At 41.0% G+C, this 14,948-nt stretch overlaps 1 protein-coding gene across 1 annotated transcript; it reads left to right on the top strand.

The window, feature by feature from the left end:
* The first annotated feature begins 778 nt into the window (after positions 1-778).
* On the top strand, positions 779-14,724 carry LOC119906144 (protein Wnt-2b-A). The gene is made up of 5 exons (XM_038723683.1): positions 779-1,440; positions 4,083-4,303; positions 8,815-9,092; positions 10,866-11,130; positions 13,450-14,724. Exons 1-5 carry the CDS (start codon positions 1,259-1,261, stop codon positions 13,677-13,679), a joined length of 1,176 nt encoding a protein of 391 aa, XP_038579611.1. The 5' UTR covers positions 779-1,258; the 3' UTR covers positions 13,680-14,724.
* Positions 14,725-14,948: the final 224 nt, after the last annotated feature.

Here is a 14,948-nt window from a genome sequence, read left to right as displayed (position 1 = left end):
AATAATTTAAACAATGTAACTGATTTAGTTACTTATATCTCTATCGGGGACAGCACACGTTAATTCATATTAATATGATGTAAGTGTGCCAGATTTAGCCAAAAGACAAATGTTTTGTCCGCAGGTAGGTTGAACATGGATGAACAAGTCTGTGTTACACAGTAATGTGAAAGGTGTATGTGAGGAACAGTATGAGGAATAGAACAATTATAGTCTTATATAAATCCAGTGAATATGATTGATGTTGATTCTAATTATAAATTATTGACAATAACAATAGATAAATAAATTAATAAAATAATCTGTGTGAATAACATACTGTATATATGACTGCAATTAATAATTGCATTTCCAACACATCAGTGCTGTAGGGTGTTTCTACATCTAAATGAAAGCATTTTACATTAAAAACTGAAACACCCCTTTTTAAAAATAATAATAATAATAATAATAAAAACCCAGCAACCTTTAAAATATGAAAAAAACACATTTTCCTTTGATTTAATTATCCGGTTAAAACCGGGTTGTTAAATGAAGGCGCCATCACTGGTTATAATCATTTCTGTCTGTGGTAAAATTAACTCCTCACATTAGTCAGGACCTCAACAGTATCATCACATCTCACCACTCCATCCATCCCTCTTTAATATCTCTCTCTTCCTAGTCAAACTCTGTAACCCCTGCATCTGCCCAATGGGCGAGGGGAGCTGTCAGCAGCGAGCCCTCCCTCATCTCTCTCTCTCTCCCCCGCTCTCTCTCTCTGCTCTGACTCTGTCCACAGCGCACTGATAAAGGAGAGGTCCGGTACGAGCATCCGATCCAGCACAGAGTCACACAGCCGACAGAACTGCAGCTAGTCTGGCATCTGCCAACCTTTGGCTCCAGCTGTTATTCGGATCCTATATCTGCCTCTGAACTAAGCAAACACCAAGGATAGGTGTTTGGGGAGCTGAGTGGAGAGGTGAAATAGCAGACACTTGTTGCGCGTCTCGTCAGGTAAACCTCCTGTCAGCAGCCAGAAGCGCTCAGTGGAGATTCTGGTGCGCACATGGCACCGAAAACGCGCGTCTCACACTCCTGACAGTCGCGCAACATGGAGCCACACACTGGATAATGAGGCCTACCTACTGAATGGGTGTCTAACCTATTTCACATCAAACCTGTCTGTTAAAGTTGGGCTTTTTTCTGATTTTCTGAATCTGATTTTTTTTGTGTGTGTGGGGTGGGGGACTTCTGGTGGTTAAAAAAGCGCAGAGCCATGCTGGGTTTAAACAGGATTCTGAGCCTCCGGGCATCCCGGATTCGGAGCTGTGGTTCGCCAGAAGCCAGACTCTCATCCCGGTCTTCTTCATGCCAAAATCCCGGTGCCAGTTCGAGGATTTACTGTGGGTGTCTGTTGCTGCTGCTGCTGGTGACGCCTCGGGTGGACTCTTCATGGTGGTGAGTACTGTCTGCATCCATCACACCACCGGCCTACCTGCCTGCCAACACGATTTATGGGAGCTGAATATGTAGGCCTATATTTGCTTTTGGAAGAAACAATTACGCAAATAATAATAATTATATATAGGCCTATTATAATTGATTATTATTATTATTAACTAAATTAAATCAAGAGTCTAGCTGTAAAAGGAAGGCAAGAAAATGCAACACAATTTGAACATTTAACATTGATCTTAATCATTTGAAACGGAGCTGGGATTACTGCCGAGCTTTGGGTCTAAAAACATCAGGGATTCAAACTGCCAACGAATTTAACTTATGAGAATTCTTTTAATAACCCATTTTCCAAAAGCAAAAGCAAAAACCCTTTCCAATTAATTCGGAGCAGCGACTTTCCAACAGCTGACAGACAATGGCTTTATGAGGGCTTGCATGCTTTAATTTATTATCTCACCGTCCTCTTCTCATTAATCTCCTTGTGCATTTCTTTTGCTGCAAATAATCTAAAAGCGTTGGGGTTTATTGAAAATACTTCCATATGCTATTATTTGTCACGAATGAGTGCGCTGCCATGTAATTTCTTTTATTTTCTATCGGGGAATGACTGCAAAGAAAAACTCTAAATGTGTTTTTCTGTCATCATTTAATTCAAGTCAAAACTGATTTGTTCCTGAAAAAAAGAGAGCAAGAAAGGACGGAGCATTAATAGTGAAAATTACCCTAAATTATGAGTTTGTGAAGTAGATTCAAGCTTCTTTAGGATTTTGTTTCTAAAACGCATTTTCTTCGTGTCAGTTTGTTGGCCTGCCATATTGAGGAATAATAATAGAGCGATAAATGTAATTTATGCCGGCGCTGTTGGCTGAGCTCGTGTTCAGCTCAGCTGGAGCCTGTATTCGACAAGGCAGAGCAGTCATTAATTCACCAGGTAGGCCTACCACACACACACACACACACACACACTCAAATTACTTCACTAAAATACCCCCAAACCACCCATCTAGAGCATAGGTGAAGGGTGAAAAAATATCTCATTGCCTGCACAGTATAGGTTAAAGTGTATGTGTGTTTATAGAAGTGTCTGTGTGTGGGTGAGAATGGGGGTGATGGAATGCCTAATAGTTTGTGTAGATTAAAAGCAGGTATGGGGAGTAGTGGGAAGAGTGTGCGTAGAGGCTTTCACTGGGCATTATTGGCTCTGAGGGGAATTTAGTGTAGGAGATACAGTATTTTACTGTTTAATTTTTCTTGGTGTACAGTAAGGGGGTGGGGGTTGGCAAAAATGATAGGGGGTTGTAGGCCAGCCATTTGAGAAATGTGGGGAAAAAGCTTGTATAATGTAATAGAAATTCATCATAATAAATACGTTTTATAATGGTGGTACTTTTTTGTGAAATATAGAAGACACCTATGGTTATCACCTAATTTATATGAGCATTAGTCGCTTATTTGCTACATCTTTCGCAAATGTATCAGGAAATCCGCAAACTAAAGTAAAATGATTTCTTACTGATGCTAATGCTAGGAAAAATGATCACATCTTTCTTGGTATGATCCAATGTAGGGCTTGAGAAGATGACAGGGTAATAAGAGGCCATAGGAGGAATCATCAGAAGTCAATAGAAGCCTTCCCTGTTTGCCTCCCACTTGTCTTTCTTCCATGATTCACAGTAGAGTTGCAGGGCTTTACAGCATGTTGTTTTAGACCTGTGGATAATGATTTACAATCCTATAAAATCCACAAGTCCTCCTGCCTCTCAGAGAGAAAGACAGACAGAAAATTAAGTGTGAATTGCAGCTCTGGCTCTTTCCTTTGATGAGCACTCTGTTCTTATTCCTCCTCTCTAATTCCACTCTGGGGAGTAGAGAGCCTTCAGTCTCCATCCTCTTGTCCGTCCTCGTAAAACACGACCACACAGCTACACACTCCCTGACCTCCCCTCGCTGACCCATCAAAGCCCCGCAGCCACCGAGCTGCACACACACACACACACACACACACACACACACACACACACACACACACATGTCACGATTACATTTAGAGTTCTTTTTGGGCAAGCTCAATGGAGCATTTATCTTGATAGGATACTGTGGCTCTGTTTTATTAGGGGAGGGAGAAAGATTGGAAGAAGCATGCAGGAGAACTGTGAGTCAGATGAGATTGAGAGCGAACAGGCGGGAGACAGCGAGGAGCAAAGTGAGTAAATGGGGTCTTAGTTTGACAGGGTTATTGTGCTCTGATTTGTGACATGATTTCAACTATCCCATTGGGAAACATTTAAACACACAGGTCTTGTGGGGAGAGGTTAAGTGCTTATTTATTTGGATAGCAGAGTAAATGGTTTCCACTCCCCTCCTTATTGCAAACCTTAAACTGTTAAGTGTAGTGAACTCTGACTCACAGAGGACTGTTGCTGCAGCTCTCCTTCATGCCACTCACCACCTTTGAGTGTGTGTGTGTATTCACATGTGAATACGCTTACCATACGAGGGTCCCTATGTGTGCTAATCAGCTGCAATACACTACCAAACACTGCTGTATTTTGTATTTCACACAAGTCCTTCTAAATGACCCAAGTCAGTGTGAATTCACTTCCAAACTGCCTAGAGGTTTTATTTGTTTTTTGCATTATCAGGTACATCGGTGCGCTGGGGGCCCGTGTGATCTGTGACAACATCCCAGGCTTGGTGAACAAGCAGCGGCAACTCTGCCAGCGCCACCCAGACATCATGCAGGCCATCGGTGAGGGCACCAAGGAGTGGATCAGAGAGTGCCAGCACCAGTTCAGACACCATCGCTGGAACTGCAGCACGCTGGACCGCGACCACACTGTGTTTGGACGTGTCTTGCTACGGAGTAAGTCCGTGTGTTTGTCTGCATGTCTGATTACTGACTATGTGGCCAAGAAGTACAGATTCTGAGCGTGAACCTGAGCCCCCTCTGCTACTATCACACCACTCATTCTCACCCGTCATCTTCACTTTTACTGCCTTATCGCTCCCTTCTCCTCTCTGTCCTTCTCTCCCTTACTCTGTTCTCTCTCCGATCTTTTCATACTCACGTATGCTGGTGCTCCGTGTTTATAGTCGCTAATGGACTGTTGTAATGCCTTATGCTTGGTCAATAAACACACGGGCTTCGAGACGTGGGCTTGTCGTCATTTTGTTTTTCCACTCCTGCCAGACCTCTCTGCTTTGTAACAGATTCATGCACACATATGCACACAGGCACGCATGCATGTTAACATACATATTTTCCAACTATCTTTTATTTCTCCATATTAAGTGTTTTATAATCAGTCTGAATTAGGACAGGAGCTATTCAGTGAAAACACTTGAGAGCCAAGTTTTAAATTCAGCTGGTAATTTTGCACGAAAGATTAAATGACTATTAAATGATTAAATGCTATTTTAACAACAATACTGTAATTACTGATGCATTGTGAATGTAGAGCATGGACGCAGAAATGCACCTGTAAGTCACTCTTGCATGCAGTGCAAAAAGAGTGACTCTATGATACTACATCTTAGGGGTTATGATCGTGTATTATACTTCCCCTTCAGTGTGTTTGCTTTTTGAGCAAGGCACAATGCAGTTCATTGTAGTGTATCTGGATTCAGGTTGCACAAAATAAGGTGCTCATCTCCGCAGACTTAGTATCTTACGTCACTGACTCTGCTTGGCTTGTTACTGTCCCTCTTCCAGCCATCCTACGCATGTGTGGGAGCCGACGATGCATGGGAAAAATGTAGCAGATATGGAGATACAGGCTGCGCGCATGTGTGTGTGTGTGTGTGTGTGTGTGTGTGTTTGTGTGGTGCAAAGGAATAAACAGTAATGTAGATGTAAATATTTAGAGAGATATTCTCACTGTCAGCCAAACAGCGCAGGTTTGAACGATGACCAGCAGTGCCCTTCTCCGTCCTCCCCCACATACACCCCCTCAGCAGCACCCACTGCCCTCTTCTCCTCACCCCAGAGACGGAATTGGACATTCCAGTGAATACAGAGAGCAAGCAGGTTGGATCACACAAACTCTTCTGGCCCAGGCTGGTTCAGATAGGTTTGAGAGAGCTTGTATCTTGTTTTCAGATAGAAGTGTCCCGCCCTTAATTCAGTCATTTGTAATCAGTACTACATCAGATAGTTTTGTTATTTCGTAGTGCTGGTATTTGAGTATTTCTATTTCATGAAACTTCTACTCCATGCATTTCAGAAAAAAATAAATGTGATGCATTATTATTTATCCTAGCCTGCAGATCATGAAATAGTTTGCTATTGCTTTTAAATAGTTTTTTTTAAAATGTAGGTTTTAAGAAGTTGCGACTGCGACCCAACCTGATTTGAAACAAGATTAAAAGTCTGACATCCTGTTTACGCAGGCTGCATTGCTACAGCAGCATGTCTGCAGTTTCAGTCGTTCGTCAGGGTCTATGGAGGACTGAAGCTACCGTACCATTGGTTTGTGGACCACCGTTTTTAAGCCTCAAGTTTGTCATTTTGGCCATTTTTTGGAAGCGGAAGTGACCATATTTGGATGAGAGAGTGGAGTAATTTACATGAACTGCAATATTATTGGAATGCTAATTTTGATTAGCAAAATTTACTTACAGGAAAAAATTAAGAGCCAACTCCTTAGATATCTTTTAGTACAACTAAACAAGACATTTTTAGACAACCAGAGTGTTACACTTAACTATTATGAACTATTATTGAAGAAGACTTGAAACATCAATTAAAGCCATCAACTAATCAGGAAACTGTCTACTGAGGTAATTAATCAACTTCACTTTTCAGACTCGGAGGTTCCCGCTTGGTTCATTAACAGTGCTGTTATGTGGTCACCCATGTTTTGGGAGATGCATTGGGTACAATTTCACATGTGGAGCCATAGGCGTCATTTACACTGGGGACACTGGGGACATGTCCCCACAACATTTTGAAATGGCTGATTTTATCCCCATCACTTTTTGAAAGCAATTGTTAAAAATGTTTTGAAAAATAGCTTGCAGGGATAACAAATCAAAATGCTTTAAGAAAGGCTGATTTGCACAATAAGAAAAGATGCAATGCAATTTAAATATAGAAGAAACAAATGTCCATTGTCCAAAAAAAGTAACTAAAGCTAAAAAGAACAAGCTGCTGATTACTTAGATTTTTATATTTATGAATTATCTACTGTATCTACTGTCAATTGGAGCAGAAAATTTATCCAGAATGCAGGAAATTCTGTAGTTAATTCTGAAAAATTTCTTGGGGGGGGGGGGGGGCGACGACCCCACACTAAAATTCTATTGATTACTTTTAAAGCTCTTCATGGCCTCTCGCCTTGTTATATTTCCATACACACCAGCACGTACCTTGAGATCCTCAGGCAGAGGTCTGCTATCTGTTCCAGAGTCTCGACTGAAAACTAAAGGGGACAGAGCGTTTGCTGTCAGGGCCCCGAGGCTCTGGAACAGCCTGCCCGAGGAAATCAGGTCAGCTGAGTCAGTGAACTCTTTAAGTCCCTTCTTAAAACATACTTTTATAGGAGAGCCTTTCCCGATCTTATTTGACTTTATTTTATCCCTTTTATTTATTGTATTTTACTAATTTTATATTTATCTTAAACGTGTATTTTAGTCTTTTCAATGTTTTCATGCTTTTATCTTGTATTGTTTTTGTATTATTGTCTCTTGGGTATTATTGTCTTTACACTTGTTAAAGCACTTTGTAACTTGTTTTTGAAAAGTGCTCTACAAATAAAGATTATAATAATTATTATTATTATATATTCCGGCATTTCATATTTCTTCAAAATAGTGTTGAAAGTCTTCTTGTTCTTGTGCATTGTCACAACTCGTGACCCAAGTGTATCATCGTGCCCCTAATCCTAGCCCTTATGTCCCCACCACTTTTCAACGCAAAGTGAAACAAGAGCTGTTATGCGGGTAAGACAGGTGACATGGCTGAAACTCATTTCTTTGTAGACAGGGTTTCAAAAAAGAGCTGAATGTGCTAGAAAGTTGCACTGCAATCTGCCCATTACATAATGAGATACTGTGTATGCTAAGTTGACATTTCAACCTTATGACGGTGCTAAAGGAAAGCTGGTGGGGTTTAAAATTAAATAAAGTCATGTCAATGGAACAAAAAAAGTGGAAGAGCACAGTGCAGCAACCAAAAGATGTACAGCAAGCACATTTTAGTGTTTGAAAGTGACAGTTATTTTGTAGTTCATATTCAAAAAAGGCAGGCATTTAGGAGCTTTTTGGATTTAATAACCTAATCTTTTAATCCCTCTGTTATCGTCCCCCTGAACAGGTTAAAATAGGCACTGTACTCTGACCCGTTTAACATTGTTCTTGTCAGTTGTAGTTTCACAGTTTCAGTCCTGTTCTACGCAGCATGTGTTTTAAAATGTGTTTAAAATGTGCATTTTTTGTTGAGTCTTGTCAAAGGAAATTGTCCTATTATTTTCACCCAGAGACCAGCTCACGTTAGTGAAGTGGGGCACCAAATTCCAACACCAACAAACAAGACCAGCTGACCAATTCACATTGCAGCACTTTACAAAACACCCAGCCAACTCTGGTCTGGTGAAGAAAATAACTTGATCCAGTGCCTGTGCAGCATTTTGGAAAACAATGGCTTTAACTGGTAACGCTGTAGCAGAGAGGCTGTTCTCCACTACTGGAGATATAATGTTTATAACAACACAGCAGAGTTGTTATTAAAATTATATATGAAAACAACTTATGTATGTTAGGTTGAACAAGTGACTGAAGACTGAAGTTCTTCTGCCTCTTGCTGCTGTGTTTTTTGAGGCATTCATTCCGTACAGGCTTTGCAAAAAGCAACTGTGACCAAATGCTATATCGAATTCTCTATGTGCCTTTGGCCTAACAATAGATGAGTCATATTCTAAGGAACTAAGGAGACCAGAAAAGCACAGCAATGGTAGAAAATACTGTCATGACATCATCCTGGCGCTGATGAATGGGGTATCACTATATCTGTATTCAAACAATTTATGTGAGCAGAGGAGAGCCCCGCAGCTGGGATTATTTCCATGATAATATTTAAACAGAGCTGTCCTATACTCCACATCAGGCCTGATATGCCCCCGTCAGCTGCACCTTCAAGTCCTGATGGCTCACGCCCAGGCCTGGTCAAGGCATTATGTGTATCTGTCCATGCATGTTAACTTGTGAGCTGCTCAGCTGGAAGTCTTTAGGTCTTTGAGAATCTACTGTATTGCATGATGATATGTACTGCAATTTCTGTATTCAGTAATAGATTGTTTAATTCTAACCCTTTAACTCAGTATAACCTCTGTGTTTCTTTTTTGCTTTTGTGCTTGTCCCTCCGTCTCTCTTTCTCAGGCAGTCGTGAGGCAGCATTCGTCTATGCCATCTCCTCAGCAGGAGTGGTGTATGCGCTCACTCGCGCCTGCAGCCAGGGGGAGCTGAAGACATGCAACTGCGACCCGCACAAGCGTGGGCGGTCTAGCGACGAGAGAGGAGAGTTTGACTGGGGAGGCTGTAGTGATAATATCAACTATGGGATAAAGTTTGCCAAAGCCTTCATAGATGCCAAAGAGAGGACTGTCCGAGATGCACGGGCACTCATGAACCTACACAACAACCGCTGTGGACGAACAGTAAGTGATTACAGTGTCTTTACTCAAATAACAAAAAAAACAAACACATTTTCTCACTTACATGTAAAGACCTATCTAGCTATGTAGATTTTTCTTTTATTTGCCAAAGTTTTTATGTATCTGCATCTTGGACCCGATTTCCCCCTGGTATTAACGTGCAACCTATCTCTGGCAATGTTATATGGATAATGGTCATGGGCCTCATTTACACTTGATATTACAGTAATAAGCACAGGTGGAGCAGGCGAACTAGTGAACGATGCAGACTGCACTCACACTTTGCTGGGATCCAATCTCAATGCGAGCCAGACCTCCTCCACAAGAGATCTAGCCAATCCAACATTTTGAATGCATTTTAGGGTTTGGAGACTATAGTTTATATAATTTACACTTTCATTTTCTCTCATCTCGACAACTGCAATTCTTTCTATGTAGGAATCAGTAGATAATCAGTCCTGTCTCGCCAGCAGGTGGTTCAAAATGCAAGTGAAATACAGAATTACACACACACACACTTTCATTTCTCTTAAACTCCTCAGATCCAAGGGCGTAAACATGGTATAGACATTGGGCGGATCCAAATGAGAGACACACCCCAATAAAAAATGCATTTCCTAAAAATCTACCATATTTCTATATGTAGAACAACTTTTTGATGACTACAGTTACCATTTGAATTCACATTTTATGAATTATTTGCCAATAGACATTTAGACAATTGCATTGTGAACAGATAGCATCATTTTACCAGAAAATGACTGACCTTGATGATCATTTTAATTTGAATGTTCTGCTTTTATAAGTGGTAGTCTTATTTACTGCTGACATGTAGGCCTAGGTTAAAACTAATCATCAAGCTATCTAATTTCTCACCTGGTCATCTGTATCTCCAGAGCATGATGTCCCTGTCTGGCCACTGCTTTCACCATGCCTCTCCTTTCCCCTGTCTCTCTGTGCTCCTGCATTGTGACCAGATACCATTATTTTACCAGAAGAACAATGACTGACCTTGATGATCATGATTTGCTTTAATGTTGTAATGCTGTTTAGCTAAAGAACAGTGTACATGCAGCCCTGTCTGGCGAGGAACTGAGGCTTCTATGCTCCCTTCAAAGCCACCAGACTCCTTTGACAAAAACAGTAATTTGACCTTGCAGAACATGGGAGTTGCTAGTCTACCACTGCCTCATTTGGTTAGTTTGTTTATGTTGCTGTGTGACTTTGGTGTTTTAAAGGTTAGTTTTTAATTACTGTTTTTGTCAAAGGAGTCTGGCAGCTTTGAAGAGAGCATATTTTCAGTTCAGCAAGATAAAGCTGTGAAAATATTCTAAATACAGAGTACTGATATTGATTTTTTTTAATGAGGGCCTTTTTTACGTGACTAAAATACATTTTTCTGCTGCCCCAATCAGCAGTACATTGCTTAGCTTCTGTGCCTGAGTCTGGTCTGCTTCTCCAGAGGGGAATAATATAATTCTCAAACAAAAATCCTTTAACATCCACTGGCAGAAATCTTAGAGGTAAATATCTTACCCCTAACCCCTTACCCTAACATCAGCAATTAAAACCAAAAATTATGTGAAAGACTACATACCACTAGGGGTACATTTAGTGAGAAATATGTTTTAATGAAATTTGTTCAAACCAACCCTTTAAGGTACGTTTGTGACTTTACGCTTCATTTTAAAACATGTAAAACCAAATTTTATGATGGCTAAAACAATACACACAACAACCAACACACAAACACTTCTCTCTATGGCTCTCTCTTAGGCAGTGAAGCGATTCATGAAGCTAGAATGCAAATGTCACGGCGTGAGCGGCTCTTGCACACTGCGGACATGTTGGATGGCCATGTCAGACTTCAGGAAGACCGGTGACTACTTAAGGAAGAAATACAATGGGGCCATCGAGGTGACGATGAATCAGGATGGGACAGGCTTCGCTGTAGCTAACAAAGCCTTCAGGAAGGCCACCAAGAACGACCTGGTCTACTTTGAGAACTCTCCAGATTACTGCCTACAAGACAAATCAGCAGGTAAGAAGGGAAAAGGAGAGAAGAAGATTGTGAACTGAACTGAAAGAGGCAGTTTCTCATGGATGGTGATGGATTGCCCAGACTGTGTTATGTTTTAGGGGTGTTATGTGTATGTTGTGTATATGTTCATGCGTGACTTGTGTGTTTGTGTGTGTGAATGTGAGTGTGTGTGTGCGTGTGAGTGTGTGTGTGTGTGTGTGTGTAATGGTAGTCAGGTAACACATCAGGCCTCCCGTGTGATGGAAGCTAATATCCTTGTACCCTAGGGACATGGTTGTTCTGTGGCCACCTGACCTCTATCAGTCTCTGTCAACACATATATACACACACACATATACACAACCCAGTGGTCAGAGAATGTGTTGATCAACCTTTACACAATACACCTAATCAGGTACGGCTGTTACTGATTGGATGGAAGATGGATGAAAAACAGTTTGGTGAACAGTATTTGACATCAAGACCTCTATCACCCAGAAGCTTAATCCGATTGTCCTCGTCCTTGCTCCGTTGGTGTGTCCCTTTGTCCATCCTCCCCCTCTTTCTCACCTTCCCAGTGGAATCCACAGCCTAGGGACACAAGCGGCTAATTTAAAAAAAAAAAATCACTTCTTTCTGTCTGTCACAGTCTCTCCCTCTCTGTCTGAACTAAGCGTAGCTGGAGGGCAGAGTGGGCCTCAGAGTGTGAGAGCCTGTCTGTCTGTCACGCTCCACTGTCCATTTAACCCTCACACATACACACACACACACAGAGTGGCTTCAAAGGGAGCAGTGGCTTGGGAAAGGCAGTGTAACTATAGGCCACTCTACCAACACTGCATAGTTGTGTGTGTGGGTCTGTTGTTCTATGGGCAGCATGTTGTGATAGGTAGCAGTTCAAACAGGGAGCTTCTCACACAAAACACCAGCACTAATCTCTGTGGGGATGACATTCACACAAGACACAGACAATATGCCACAGCTTTAGGTAATAGCCAGACTGCTAAACTCTTCTATACGCTTAACAAGGTTTACTAGCATGCTACTGATCAAATATCGTAACAAATAGAGAACTAAAGTGAAATTAAATCTTCCTCAAACCTCATCCGAAACTAGTAACATTTGTAATGCAATGCTAAAGGTCTGGAATATAAACTTGTTTACAATACATTTTGAGGTTTGCTCCATTTTTCTAGACAGAAATGTTTAATTAGTTTATCAGTAAAAAACTGTTTAATGTTCTATTTAGTATTTCACTTTTCAGCTGCCTTTAACGAACATGATTTTCCACAAGCCCAAGAAGCCCAGTATGACCATTAATAGAATCAATTCAGTTGACTGAATTTTAAAGGGTTCATACCTTGTTTGTATCTGGCTTTATTTGTTAAGTGCATCGAATAAGTAACAACAACAAGTCATAATACTGGGTGGTATTCTTCCCGTTCTGTCAACATTGAGTGTATGCAGCATAAATGTCTCCAATTGAATGGTGGGGCTGGGAAAATGGACAGGGAGGGCAAAATGGCATGGCCGTTTTTTATAAAGCAAAGTCTACTAAAACGTTAGATAACAATTAGAAAAGAGTGTGGATGGTTATCAGGAGGGTTAGAGTTACAATGGCATGTAATAAGCGTATTTCCACACTGGACAAATTTGATGCGAGCTGCAGTTTATTTGAATGCTGACAAACTAACTATTGTTTAACTTTGTTAATCATGAAGGGTTCAAGTTCTAATTTCAAGTTCTTTAGTAGATACTCATATATCTTTGAATCTGACCCAGCAACAAGATTCACTGTCTCAGAAAAACCAATGAAAGTAACCCTCAATTAGAGTTTATAGCATTGAGTTACAGAGGATAGTGGAACAGAAGCTTGCCTTGATGTGACGTTAAGACTAAGGATCGCAAACCTGCTGATTGTTTTCTCGATTAGTCAATTAACTGTTTGGTCTGTAAAATGTCAGAAAATTATGATAAATGTCCATCACAATTTCATAAAGCCCAAAGTAACATCTTGACATCGGTCTTGTCCAGCCAATAGTCCAAAACCAGAGATATTCAGTTGTAGCAAATCCGCACACCTGAGAAGCTAAAATCTAAAACTAGGTAAGGTCTAGCTTTTTGCTTGAAAAATGACTTGATTCATAATCAAAAGAATGTGAGGTTAATAATTTTTGATTGACTAATGAAGTAATGAAATAATTATTTCAGCTCTAGCAAAGACATTTGGCTCTCTATAGACAAACGTTTTTTAAGTAAAACACAAAAGACCAGTTAAGAGAAAATAGCTTTAGTTAACTTGTATCTTCTATAAGCCAACTCTTTTGTTCTATTGTGCAGGCTCTCTGGGCACGGCGGGGCGGGTCTGCAATAAGACATCACGCGGCACTGATGGCTGTGAGGTCATGTGCTGTGGCCGGGGCTACGACACCACGAGGGTCAAGCAAATCACCAAGTGCGAGTGCAAGTTCAAATGGTGCTGCGCTGTGGAGTGTAAGGACTGCGAGGAAGCTGTGGACATACACACGTGCAAAGCCCCCAAACGAGCTGAGTGGTTGGACCAGACCTGAGGACACGCCCCCTCTACCCCCTGTTATGCAACCCCACCCCTTTCCCCTTTACAGGACATCCTGTGGAACATGGCATTCTGGGAAAGTTTGTCTGAAAGTGCTCTGCGTCTCCGCCCTCCCCTGCCCCCACATCAGTTCATCATTGCATGGCTTTTCTACCTGTCTCTGTGAAAGCACTAGAATTCAGTACCCGTCAATATGAATTAATACCCATTAGCCCCTATTTGTGAATGGCTCTGTGACTGAACTGCTGGGATCAGATGATGAACGGTGAAACCAGTGGACACTTTGGGTTTCTGGTGGATTGGGCTTTTATGAAAGATTCAGTCCAGATGGCCTTTTTTATAGCGTGTGGTTCTGGGTTAAAAAACAATTTGCTGCTTTCATGATGCTTTAAAGACACATTTTTACATTAACTGAGCCTTTAAACATATCCAGTATTATTACAACAATTTCATATACTCACATAATTTTCTTTCTTTTTTGGGGGGGCAATACACTTTTATCTACCAAAAACGAATACTTGGTTGGACTTTGGGAAGTAGCTTGACATGTGCACTTTGAGAAGTGGACATCTAAGCGTAAGTTTGGCTCTGTGTGGCCAAAGGACTAAGAGGACACGTAGATGGACGCCAGATGAATAAATGGACGGATGCGTCATTGAAACTTTGAATGCAAATGTTAAAAAAAAAAAAAAAGACAAAAAAAGACAAAAATAGTTGTTTAAAGAGATATATTTAAATTGTAAAGTGTTGTTTCATTTCTCATCTGCGGATGACACTGCACTACATTGGCTGACGAGGATAGAGAAGAGCACTCCCATTATTATACAGTGTACTCTAGTTTTCAGCGTAAGACGACCAACTGCCGCTGACAAGAGGAGGAAGAAGAAGAAGGAAAAAAAACCTGCATGGTCATTCAGTCACGCATAACCAGAACATCAGAAAGATTTCACTTCTCTGCTCTCCAGCTTGCTTGTATAACATTGTGTATATTGCCTTATCCAAACAGATGTTCATATGAAATATATGGTGCATTAGTATGACACTGGAATCTTTGTTTTTTGTTCAGACAGACCAACGTAGAGGTTGAAGGCAAGAAAGGGAATAGATAATGCCAACAGAGCACAACTAATCAGTGTGACCGAGCAGGATAGTAAGTTCAGTTGTACTGCTGTCATAACCTGCCGTGTTATTCCCATCACTCACACACACACACATGAACGCACACCATCGCTGCTCCCCACTGGCAGTAATACTACAGTCTCAG

Source organism: Micropterus salmoides, unplaced genomic scaffold (assembly GCF_014851395.1).
Source record: "Micropterus salmoides isolate LMB-PRFRI ecotype aquatic unplaced genomic scaffold, ASM1485139v1 Ms_hic_scaffold_16, whole genome shotgun sequence".
Lineage (NCBI taxonomy): Eukaryota > Metazoa > Chordata > Actinopteri > Centrarchiformes > Centrarchidae > Micropterus > Micropterus salmoides.
The sequence above is the reverse complement of the archived record's forward strand: the minus strand, read 5'-3'. Positions and strand labels throughout refer to the sequence as shown.

Excerpts from the sequence above, each read along its gene's own strand:
- LOC119906144 (XM_038723683.1), top strand. The coding sequence starts at position 1,259 with ATGCTGGGTTTAAACAGGATTCTGAGCCTCCGGGCATCCCGGATTCGG. Across the intron at positions 4,304-8,814 it reads TGGACGTGTCTTGCTACGGA|GCAGTCGTGAGGCAGCATTC; the intron begins GTAAGTCCGTGT and ends TCTCTTTCTCAG. Across the intron at positions 9,093-10,865 it reads ACAACCGCTGTGGACGAACA|GCAGTGAAGCGATTCATGAA; the intron begins GTAAGTGATTAC and ends GCTCTCTCTTAG.